Below are 12,661 nucleotides of genomic sequence, written 5' to 3'. Positions count from 1 at the left end.
CCACTGAAGCCACGGACAGCCAGGTCTCTCCCATTGGGCAGCCGGGACCACCCGGGGCCACCCAGGCAGCAGTGCTGGACTCACCATTCCTGAAAGGTAGTCCTGGTTGAACTGCCCTGCGTAGTTGGCCACGTTATCCAGCCCGATGGGGGGCATGGTGGGTGGAGGGTAGGCAGCACCTCCCCAGGCACCGCCACCTGCAAGCAACACCGAGGCCTTTAGCCAAACAGGGACAGGACAAGAACTCAGCAAGGAAGAACTCCACCCAGAACCAGGGGAAAAGGAAGCCAACACTCCCAGGGTGCTCTGCAGAGTACTGGGTGGGCACAGTCCTCCCAAGCCCACCATAAGAGAACTGAAGGACAGATACAACAACAAGACATTTGGGAACATGGACTGAGCCCAAGCAGCAGTAGGCCAGCGAACTCGGAGACTTCCTGAGTGATACAGAAATGAGCTTAGGTGGGGGTTTTGGGGGTGTCATCCATTTGACTGTGTGCTGTGACAAGAAGTAGGCTGAGGAGGAGGCAGGACACAGGCTGGGTCATGGCAAACACAGAAGACATCAGCCATTACCTATAACGGCACATAAGTGGTAAGAAACCTGGTGCTAAACCTGATAAACCAAATGTGCCTAGGCCAGGGCTCTCGGCCACTCCAGGCTCATGGCTTCAGCTGGTAAATAGGGTGACCATATGTGCAATGAGGACTGTGCTGTGCTTGGCCCAGCAGGCATTCACATACAACCACTAGCACAGAGCTCACCAGCAAGACAGTATGGGGCTGCTGGCCAGCTCCACGCATCCCTGTCCATGGCAGCCTTGCATGCAATCACACAACCGTGGGATACTTAGGGCAAGTCCTTTCCTAAATTGCCCTCACTCCCCTACCATGACACTGTGCTGGCAGAAGCATTGGGCACAGGGCCTCTGTCCAGGGTTGGCAAAATGGCGTGAGGAGGGAGTAGTATTCAGAAAAAGATGGCCAGTCTACCTAAGCTCTGATGTACCATGGCATAGTGTCTGGGGCCTGGTCCTCAACTGCTCACTGTCTAGGAGGGATATGGCAGACAAAGAGCCTGCAGGCCCCACTTGTGCTCAGACCCCCACAGAATGCCCTCCTGTCCTGGGGGCATGGGGCAGCATAGGTACCCTCAGGGTAGCCAGTCTGGAATGCCCTTGGCTACCCATTGTCCCAGGAGCCCTAACACATCCTCCCAGTCTCAACAGGACCCCATCTCATTTCAGGAAGACAAGGAGGTGCTAGAGTCCAGGACTTCGGAGTTTAACAAGAAGAGCCGTGGGGGTTGGCTTTGGGTCACCTGCCTGGGCAGCACAGCCTCACTCTGCCAGCTGTTGTTGCAGCAAGTGACATCTGACCCCTCAGCACCTGCAAGGAGTGGGGAATCCTGCACCTGCTAAATCATGCTCTGGGAAGCACAGGGCGGGGACATGCCAAGGGACTGTCGCCAGCCAGCAACACTCGATGGGATGCCATACCGCTAAGAGCCTGTTGCCTGGCCATCACATCCAAAATCAGGCCGGCTCAGCATGAGGTAGATCCTCAGTGCAGAGAAAATTGAATCTCAGAGGAGTGAAGGCATCTGAGTCTGCATCCACCCACTGCTCTTGGTCAATAAAGCAAGAATCCCAGACAGGGCCTTCTTCTAGTCTCTGTCCCACAAGCTCCTCAGCCCCTCTGGCACACCCAGCAGCTCCCCCAGTGCTGCACCCCCAACCCCAGACCATGCAGGAGCCTGAGGAGTGAGCAAATTGCAATTCACATCCTCTTCACTCCCGGCCACTGAGCAGAGAGGAGGGGGACACTCCACAGTCCAGGTACCCCAGCCCACAGCCCCTCTTACCTGGTGCTGGTGGATATCCACCAGGGGGCGGGGGGTAACCTGGGTAGCTCATGGCTGGATCTGGAAGGAAAAAGGAAAACTCATTTAGACCCTGCCAGGACCCTTGCCAAGCTACTGGGAATGCAGGAGGGGCTGTATCAGGCCCAGGCTATGGCAGCCCAGGTCCCCCTGCACCTGCTGGGCTCTGCTGGAGGAAACTGGACATGCAAGTTCCAGCCCTTCCCCATGGTTGCAGGAGGAACTGGTGCCCACGAGCCTGCAGGTCTCCGTGAAACCTCTCAGCCAAGCCTCACTCCCACCTCTGCTGGGGAGGGGGTGGATTGGGGTTGGGAGGGTGGGAGGGTGGGAGGTGTGCAGTGTGTGTATGCATGTGTGTGCACCTGTTCTCCGACCTGAAGCCCAGGACAGCGCACTGCCTCTCTCTGTCCAGGCTCCAGGTCTGCATTTATTTATCTTCCTGCATACTTATCACCAGCCACCTGGCAAGGGGGAAGCCCGAAAGCCTTACTTCCCAGTGTCCAAGCTGTGCACAGCCGCCCACACTGGACCTGACCTATACACTTTCCATTCTCCAACTTGTGGGTCCACAGGCAAGGGAACCTGATAAGGCACAAAATTGTGGCTCCTAGTGGCAAAACGGGCCTTTGGGAAGGCTTCTCTGGCAAGACCTGGGATCTTGGCAAATGAGCCAACACCAGCCCATTCTAGTAAATGTGGTCATTAACGCCCAGAGAAGGTGAACAGGGAAGAAAAGAGGCCCAGAACCTAGGCTCCTGCCCACGAGGACCACGTAGGACACATGCTCTCACCAAGTCTTCTGGACACAGCCCCACCATTGTGACACCAGCCACTCAAAGTCAGCCCTGTAAGCTGCAGGCTCTTGCTAAAGCAGCAGCTGTACAACTTGCAGACACATGCAGAGCAAGTGGGAGGACGTGATGACACCCTTGTGGTCAACCCTACCCTCCATCTGCTGGGTCTGAGGAAGCTGCTTGTCCTTCCACAGGGGCTCTCAGAGTGCAGGGGCTGTTAAAACACGTCTCTGAGCATCTGGTTTCCAGAAGGTGCAATCTGAACAAATGTCAGTGGCCACATGGATCTGAGGAACCCACTTTGAGAAGCATTGTGCTGGTGGACACTCTCGATCCACCTGCCAAGATTCTTCTTGGCCCTGTGGACAGAACGTCTAATGCATAGCCAGGTAGGGGGGGAGGAAAACGCCAGACACCACTGTGCCAACACATCAAATAAATGCAAGCCAGGCCAAAGATCTACAACACCAAACCCCAAATATACAGAATTTCTGTATGATAGGGCTGAATGTTGTGGCAGAGTGGGTGAAGCAGCTGGCTGTGGTGTTAGCTCCAGTTTGGGTCCCAGCCGCTCTACTTCTGATCCAGCTCCCTGACAATGGCCTAAAAAAGCAGCACATGATGGCCCAGTGCTTTGGCCTCAGTCTGGCCCAGTTCTAGTCATTGTAGCCATCTGGGAAGTGAATCAACCAGATAGAAGATCTCTGTCTGTCTGTCTGTCTCTCTCTCTCTCTGGTTCTGCCTTTCAAATAAATCAATAAATCCTAAAAAAAAAAAAATCATGATCATTATACATCTCTACATATAGAACTGGTTAATTCTGAAAGTAACTACAGAGCATCCATTGCAAGCATCTGCTATGGTTTCTTTTAAGCAGCCACTTTCCCCTCTTTGAGTTTATTTATTTTTGAAGATTTACTTCTTTCCTAGGAAGGCAGAATTAGAAAGGAGAGACAGAAGGAGAGCTCTTCCATCCACTGGCTCACTCTGCCAATGGCTACAACAGCCATGCTGAGCCAGGCTGAAGCCAGGAGCCAGGGAATTCTAGAATTCTATCCAGGTTTCCATGTGGCTACAGGGGTCCAAGCACTTGGGCCGCCTTCCTTCCCAGGCAGGCAGCTGAATTGGAAATGAAGCAGCAGGGACTCCAATTAGTGCATATAGGGGACATCATGACAGGCAGGCTTAACTATACTACAACATGGGCCTTAAGAGTTACTTTTTGGTTTTGCTTAAAAATAAACAGTTACTATTTCACACAGGCATATATGTATCTGAAAATATAAACTTCTAAAGATAGAGGGGTCATTTTTAATTTAACATCACCCACTCTGCCACAGGGCCACCCCAAGTGATCGTCATTTGGGGGCAGTGCTTTGTGTACACTAAACAAATGAAAAAGAAACTCAAACAACAGTTCATGTATACACCCCCCAGCCAGCCCTGGAAGGATAAACAAGACACGGGGAGGCACAAGTCGCTGTGGGAGGTGAAACCGGGAGCTGGGCAGGTTACTGTTTATATAAGGCCAGTTCAGAGTCTGTGGGAAGCACAGTTAAAGGGTAAGTGTGTCTTGGTCATTTTTTTTTCTTTTAATCTGTGCGAAGGTTGTTCACCATACACTTCTGCCGTGCCCTGCTGGGGGGCCCTGCGTGGAGACAGCCCCTGAGTCCCTGCCACACGCTGCTGTTATTCCCCACTACCAAGAAGCAGCCCTCAGAGTGGACCCTCAGCCCAGGCTGCCTCTCTGAGTCCTGGTGGCCACGTTGCCAAGATGGAAATAACACACACAGGGTCCTTTCAGCTCAGGGCGGCTACCCGTGGCCCAGCCTCAGCCAGCACTCCAGGTACTGGCACTCCTGCCAGCCACGAGCAGTGGGGGAGCTTCGGCGACCTGGCCTTGCCAGATGTCACCATCTGCATGCTGGCTCTGAGTGCTGCCCCCCTGCCCTGGAGGACCCCACAGGGCAGGTAGTTCACTCACTCCCACTGCTCAGCTGCTAACTCTCTCCTCTCCCCAAGACAACACGTCCATGCAACCCTGGTTTCCCCTCTCCTGAAAAAACAACCTCAACCTTCCCCTTCCTTCTCCCCAATTTCTGCCTGGAACAGTCCACTCTGCTCCTCAGCAGCATTCACATATCAAAAGTCTTACCATGTCCCATTTCTGCCTTAACACAGAACCCTTGCAGCTGGGCTGGGGTCTGCCCTCTCTCGCTGCCCAGTGCCCAGCAGTTCTGACTTCCCAACAGCAGGCTCCCAGGCCAAGACCCCAGGCATCCCAGCCTCCCATTGGCCCATCCAGGAGTCACTGAATGTTGATGGAGTAGTTCTTCCGTGGGCCTGGCAGGGACACAATAGGGCCAGCTCCACAGAGGGTACACAAGCATATCTTCAAATTGCCAGGATTCAAAATCAAGGGCACAGGGTCTGGCGTGATAGCATAGAGGTTAAAGTCCTTGCCTTGAATGTGCCAGGATCCCATACAGGCACCAGTTCTAATCCTGGCAGCCCCGCAGTTCTTTGAACATGTGGGGTAAGCACCGACTGCAGACAGCACCCCAAATGGTGGCCCACAGGGCAGCTGGAACACACTTCTGTTTTGCTGTGTTCCCTCTCAGGTCACATTCCTCCCAGGGTGTGTCTCCTGGCACTGTTTGTGGAGATGAAGCATTGGCCTTGAGCTGGTATGTGTTTCGTGCCCAACCACACGCTGCCAGGGAGTGGCTGAGCCTTCCTCCCCAGGGGCCACAGCACAGAGCACATGGCAGCTTAGAGCCCAGAGTGAGACACTCAGCACACATGGTGCAAATCAGGACAGAAATGCTGCTTCAGAAAACCCTGTTCCAGGATCTCACCCAGATATGGACCGCAACCAGGGCGCTGCAGCTAGTCCCAGCCTGGCCCTCCCAGGCCCACCCCAGGCTGGCTGGAATGGGTGCGACAAGGAGATCACCTGTCCTGCTCTTTCCTCTCACACCACAGAGGATTTTTTACTCCCCTTCTGCTTTCACTCCAAACTCAAGACTGCCAGGCTTGCAGAATCCACACTGGCAAAAACCTTGGCGATGATCTAGTTTCCACCCCACTTGTGACTGCAGCTAAAATACACCAGGGACACGGCTTGCTCACATCACAAATACCCCAGGGAGAGGGTCCGTGGGAGACTGGCCTGCTGGCAGCTGAAAGCAAAACAGGCCTCCCTCTCTCTCCTAACACCACGAGGCTTATGGGTGGGCTGGTGTGACAGCCCCAGCTGGTTCTGCCATGGTTGACCAAACTTAAGACTCCACCTACTTCTCCAAGAGCAGAAAGACATGGTACAATGCTTGTGCTCTGAACCGGGTTCTGCCAAGTCCCCTCTCATGGCTGGGTGTTCTAAGGAATCCCCCACACCTCGGCTCTCATCACTGCTCCACCACCACCACCACCCTTCCCACCCCCCTGCAGGCCACTGGGGAGGCAGGAAGCTAGAGACAGCCCAATTGTTGCCACAGACACTCAAAGTCAGCAGCATGAGCTGGCCCTAGCAGACCATGCAAGGGGCAGCGGCTCTGGAGTTCCCAACCACAGAATGGACTGGTAACCACTAGCTACTAGTGACTTTTTTTTTTTTTGAAAGGCAGAGTTAGAGAGGAGGAGAGACAGACAGACAGATCCTCCATCTGCTGGTTCACTCCCCAAATGCAACAGCCAGAGCTGAACAGATCCTAAACCGGGAGCCAGGAGCCTCTTCAGGATCATCTACATGAGTCTAGGGGCACAAGAACTTGAGCCACCCTTCACTGCTTTCCCGGGATGTTAGAAAGAAGCTGGATTCGAAGTGGAGCCACTGGGACTCGACCTGGTGCCTTATGGGATGCCAGTATAACAGGCGGAGGCTTAGCGTGCTAAGCCATGGTACCAGCCAGGCTGTCACTGCTTGCAATGTCTTGTTATGGAGACCATACACAAAACAGAAGAGTGCAGTAAGTCATCTTCCTTCAGTTTCCACAGTCATCCCTTCAAGGCCAATCCTGAATTATTCTGAAACAAATCTCAGATATTGTACCTTATTTCACCAGTCATTTTTCTTATCTCTAAATGACAGCCCAGTAAATATTAGTCACTCTACAATACAAACATGTTTATCAATATTGATTTATGTAACAATATCATATGACATGACAGACTTTAAGTGAATGAGGCCACTGTGCCATCCAGGGGCAGACTTGGGGATAGACAGCAGTACCTGAGGGAACCCTGTCACTATAAGAAGGCCAGAACATGAACTTCACCAGGACTTCGCCAGGCCCTGGACTGAGAGGCGAGGCTTCCCGCCATCTGTGAATGTCGTCTTCCAGGGCACTGGTCAGACACAAGCCACAGGCTCGCTCGGTCACCGCTGGGCCCCACCAACCAGCTTCAACACAGCTCGCGTGGAAGGGAGGGCAGATGGGCGGGGCTGCCATCTGTCTTGTCAGGGGCTGCTGAATGAGCCTGACCATGTGGTTTAATACATCTGGCCCTCAATTTTCTCCTTCATGATCTCACCCCTCCCTGGCTCCTCAGACCATGTAAGTACTGCACAGGAGGCACAGTATTTGGCTTGCCTGTGCAGGGCAGGGAACAGCATAATGAACACTTACAAACCCACGGTTCAGGGAAAATGCAGTCAGCTCCCTGACTATGTATTTCTGCACACTGGCTCTCGGAGTGCAGCACCCACCTGGTCTCTGACACTGTCCACTCCGATGGCAGCCATACAGCTGCAGGGACTCAGGGCACACAGGACCCACTTCCTCTAGCCATGCCTCCGCTCATTCCTTATTTCTGTGCTTTCACCACTCACTGCCCCCAAGTCCTGCCCAGGGCTAACCTGCACCCTCTCCCCCAGGCTGGTCTCCCCCAGGATAGATCTGGGCAGAAGCAGCTCAGCACAGTACCACACTGATCTCTGATGCCAATTCCATGTCTTATAGGCCTAACAGTCATTTCTGCCTGTGTGCTAGGCGTTGTGCTAAAGGTTTTACCTGGAATTAACTGTCATGACCCTATGAGGTAAAGACTAAAATTAACATGAGATACAGAGAGATGGAATAACTTGCCCAAGTTACAGAGGGCTGAGCCAGAAGGCCAGGCCAGGCCCAGCGCCTAAGGCTTTCTCCACTACCCTATATTTTCCCCAGAGCCTGGCAGCCTCAGAAACCACTGTTTTCGAGGTAAGAGCTTCAGAAACACTGGTGTGATAGGATCAGGAATCAGGACATTTGGTTTCCATGTCTAATTTTTATTGTCTGATCTCTGCAACTTGATTAAAACAGTGTAGGAGGATGGGGAGAACACGCACTCTCCTGACCCATGTTCAAATCCCATGTCTGCTGCCTGCTGGATAAGTAATTCAGGGCAGGTTGCTTAACTTTCCTTAGTTTTCCAGATCTGTAAAATGGGAATAATAATACTCTGATACATGTATTCTCATGAGTATATTTCACCTTTCGTTACCTCAATTTCCCTATTACAAAACAGCTGATAGGATGAGGGTCCGTGCAGACCCCAAGACCACTGGCAATACTAAGCGTAAAAATTGTTGGGGCTCCTGGGAGGGTGGGGAGCACCATGGACAGCATGCCTAGAGCAGTGAGGTCTCTGAGTGCAGTGATGTACCGGGAGGTGCCACACCACTCGGAGAGCCCTCCCTCCACCCAAGGTCTCCCCCACACCAAACAAGCTCTCAAAGCTTTGGCCAGTGTCAACCCTGACTGGGGGTTTGTGAGTACGGAAAGCAAGCGACAGAGGAAGATAGTACACTCAGATTCAGTGCCCCTATCTGGTTGGCACCTGGGCCAGGTGGTAGTCCCTGTAGACATGGAGGCTCTTGCAATGGCCACAGTGGCAGCAACACAGTCTGCACCTGATGTGAGTCTTAAGGTTGTAATGCAGTCAGGACCTGCTACAGATTCCGGGTGTGTGGCTTTCCAAATTCATTTGTTGACATCCTGACACCCTGTGTGATGGTGTCAGGAAGTAGGGCCACATCAGGGGAGCCCCTGGCAAGCTCCTTCGCCCTCCTATCTTGTGAGGGCATGGCAAGAAGGCTCCACCTGTGAGCCATAAAGTGGATCCTCATCAGACACTGCACCTGCTGACACCTGGATCTTGGCCATGCAGCCCACAGAAGCCTGCGCACTCAACTTGTACTGCTCAAGAGCCACCTGGCCTACAACATGTCATAAAAGCAGATGGAACAAAGCAAGCACTAAAACACACCCTCAAAAAGGGGAAACTGTGGCTGCGTTTGCTGGGAGCAGCAGCCAGGCTGCACGTCGGTTTAACCACTTCCACAGGGGGAAAGCCACTCCCAGCCATACTACCTCGACAAAAAAAAGGCCTTTTCCCAGGCCTGGCAGAAAAACACAGGGAATACCAACAGAACCACAGAAGGGGGTGACACTGAGCATCCAGTCCCAGGGGTGTGGAGATGCTCTGCAGCTCCTTCACTGTCAAGCCACTTTACTCTTCATAAAGTGCAACCCAGCTTCTGCCAGACCCCCATGGGCCTCAGGGTGCTCCATGCCCCAAGCTCCATGTCAGACATCACCCGTGCAGTGTGCCCTGCATGAGGTTCCTTGGCTTGAAAGGACCCTGGAGGAATTCTCCTAAATGCCTCCCTCATGCAGGCAGGGAAAAGGGCTATAGAGCCAGCTACTCACTCAGAGCCCACGCAGCCTGGGCATCACCTGCCTTGCTTCAAGTCCAACTGTAGCGTCTCAGCAGGTTCCCCCCACCCCAGTTACACTCTCCCCCATCCTCCATGCCCTCTCTGCACAGCCCGTACTCCTCACTTAAAGGCCACTCACGTCACATGACAGTCTCAAGAGACTTCTGCTGCCTGAATTTTACCCAATCCCACGCGGCTCTGATATCATCTTCTGACACTGCAGCTGGTCTGTGGAGTGACCCACAGGGCTGTGAGTCCAGGGACAGTGATTTCAGTTCTGGCTCCACTACTTGCTAGCTGTGTGATCCTGGGCATACTGCCTGACCTCTCTGAGCCTTTCTCTTGACATAAGAGGGAAAACAAATCCATCTGACTCATTGGCTAGTATCAGGTATACAGCTTTCCACCACATCGGTGGAGACACACACTAATAGTTGCTATACACTCATCATTTTAACTGCTCACTAAGTCAGGATCTCAACTCTACCACCTGCTGTGTGACCCTCCCTGGGCAACCCAACCTTGCTGAACCTCCATGCTGTCTACAAAGACATCATTTGCCCCACCTATCCTGGATTGCTGCAAGGACTGAATACAGTAAGAACAGGAACAAGCTTTGCTAGGCTTGACCAAGAGGTCAGGTTCTCCATATGGAAAGGGAAGAGAGGGCCAAAGACATCAGGCACACACCAAATGTGTGTTGGTGTGTGTGTGTGTGTGTGTGTGTGTGTGTGTGTGTGTGTGTGTGTCTAACAGATGGCCAGAGCACATAGTGGCCTCAGTGCCAAGCCAAGCCCTAGAGTCATGTGGGCCTCAGGCTGGTGTTGGCAAGGGGTGGGGAAGGTAGGAGCAGGGCCCTGCAAAGCCCAGGATGGCTGTCATTGAGTCACTTGGTTAGGTTCTTCAAAAACAGCCCTGAGGGCCCAGCATGGTAGCCTAGTGGCAAATGACCTCACCTTGAACTTGACGGGATCCTATATGGCACTGGTTCTAATCCCAGCAGCCCCGCCTCCCATTCAGCTCCCTGCTGTGGCCTGGGAAAGCAGTCGAGGATGGCCCCAAAGCATTGGTACCCTGAACCCGCGTGGGAGATCCAGAAGAAGCTCCTGGCTCCTGAGGCTTTAGATTGGCTCAGCTTCAGCCATAGTGGCCGCTTGGGGAGTCAACCAGTGGATGGAAGATCTTCTTCTCTGTCTCTCCTCCTCTCTGTATATCTTCTGACTTTCCAATAAAAATAAATAAATCTTAAAAAAAAAAAAGGGGGGAGAGAGAAGGAAAGTAAATGGAGACACATGACACATACAGGATCTGACAAGAAGGGAACTCTTTTTTTTTTCTTTTTTTAGTTTTTTTGCTTTGTTTTAGTTATAAGACAGAAACTCTAATGCAGAAGGAATCCAAAGGAAATCTCATAGGGCAGCTTAGCCACAGACCCAAGAAGCAACTGGTCTGGTTTTATTATTATCATTATTATTTTATCTTGATAATCTTTACCTAAATGATTAGGGTACAAAGGGTCAAGGGCTACAAGAATGTGGCTAAGACCATTGTTTCTACATTCTTCTTTTTTTTTTAATCTGGGGTAAAGGGGGAGATAAAGGGAGAAGCTCTACCCAGCCTCTTACCCATCCCAGGGTCACTGATGTAGGGCATGCTCCGAGGGCACTGCACAAGTGGTTTTGATAGTTCAACAGTTCTGAATTACTGTTGATCTCACTATTCAAGCACTATGAAATCTCTCCAGAATTCACTGGCTGACACAGTCCATCTTAGAGTCTCTACCTGCCCAGATTTTCACTGCCAACTAGTCTGGTCTTGAGCAACAGCTGTGCAGAAAGTTGGGCCGAAAAAATGGGAAAGTATTCACTTCAGGAATAATGGACAGTGACACTGTCCTGCATGGGCGCCATGACAAATTACCAGGCACAGCACTGAACAATATAATTTATGATCATACTAACATAAGCCTTAAGCATTGATATACAAATCAATTGCTTATCTATCTGAGCAGGAAGTCAATATGTCATGTCTAAATTAACAAGAGACAGTAATACAAAGTATTAAAGACAAAGAGACACAAGGCCGGCATGATGGTTCAACCGGCTAATCTTCTACCTGCTGGCACCAGTATCCACCATGGGCATTGGTTCATGTCCTCGCTGCACCACTTCTGATCCAGCTCCCTGCTTGTGAACTGAGAGAGCAGTAGAGAATGGCCCAAGTCTCGGAACCCTGCACCCACATGGGAAACCCAGAAGAAGCTCTTGGTCCTGGTTTCATATCAGCTCAGATCTGACAGTTGTGGCCATTTGGGGTGAACCAGTAGATGGAAAATCTTTCTCTCTGTATTTCCTTCTTTCTGCAAAATCTGACTTTCCAATAAAATGAATAAATAAATATTTTTAAGTATAATAATGAAACCAGTACTCTTTATTATCTCACTTTAGCTAGAACACTTCAACTATCAGTATAGTATTCAACTATATTCTGAAAAAATAAACATGCATTTCTAGAAACAAGCTAAAACTGGAGGCTGGCATTGTGGCCACTGTGTACAATGCTAGCATTCCTTTTGGGCACTGAGTAAGTCCTGACTGTTGCACTTTTTTTCTTTTTAAGATTTATTTTTATTTTTATTGGAAAGGCGGATATACAGAGAGGAGAGACAGAGAGGAAGAACTTCCGTCCGATGATTCACTCCCCAAGAGAGCGCAACGGCCAATGCTATGCCGATCCGAAGCCAGGAGCCTCTTCCGGGTCTCCCATGCGGGTGCAGGGTCCCGGGCCACAGGCAGGGAGCTGGATGGGAAGCGGGGCTGTCAGGATTAGAACCGGCGCCCATATGGAATCCCGGGTGTGTAAGGTGAGGACCTTAACCACTTGCGCCATCGCGCCGGGCCCTGTTCCACTCTCAATCCAGCTCTCTGCTGATGTGCCTGGGAAAGTAGTGGAAAGAGGCTGAGCCTGTGCATCCTCCATCCAACAAAGCTTCTGATTTCAGCAAAGCCCAGCCCCAGCCATGCGGCCATTTGAGGAGTGAGCCAGTGCATGGAAGCTCTTTCTCTAACACTATCTTTTAAACAAATACTTTTTTTTTAAGTTAAACATCTTTGCTCCTAGAGTCATTTCTCCTAGCCAGTCAGCATTTACAACGGATACTTTATACAATATATACACAATACAAAAAAAAAAAAAAAGAGTCCTCTTTAAGAGAATACAAAACAGCCTACTTTTGTTTGCAAATGTTACCAGGTAGTCAGGGAACTTGCAAGGGAGGGGTCTGCA

At 51.4% G+C, this 12,661-nt stretch overlaps 1 protein-coding gene across 1 annotated transcript in view; it reads right to left on the bottom strand.

The window, feature by feature from the left end:
- Positions 1-12,661, bottom strand: part of ANXA11 (annexin A11) — a 35,989-nt gene that overhangs the window by 13,224 nt on the left and 10,104 nt on the right. The window contains exons 2-3 of the mRNA XM_040976032.1: positions 1,865-1,924; positions 85-197 (exon numbers count right to left, since the gene is read on the bottom strand). Of these exons, the coding sequence (XP_040831966.1) occupies positions 85-197; positions 1,865-1,916 (165 nt within the window). The 5' untranslated portion in view covers positions 1,917-1,924. The remainder of the gene's footprint in view (positions 1-84; positions 198-1,864; positions 1,925-12,661) is intronic.

This window comes from Ochotona curzoniae, unplaced genomic scaffold (assembly GCF_017591425.1).
Source record: "Ochotona curzoniae isolate NIBS_2020 unplaced genomic scaffold, NIBS_Ocur_1.0 contig_2692, whole genome shotgun sequence".
Classification (NCBI taxonomy): Eukaryota; Metazoa; Chordata; class Mammalia; order Lagomorpha; family Ochotonidae; genus Ochotona; species Ochotona curzoniae.
This window is presented reverse-complemented; position numbering and strand designations above follow the sequence as displayed.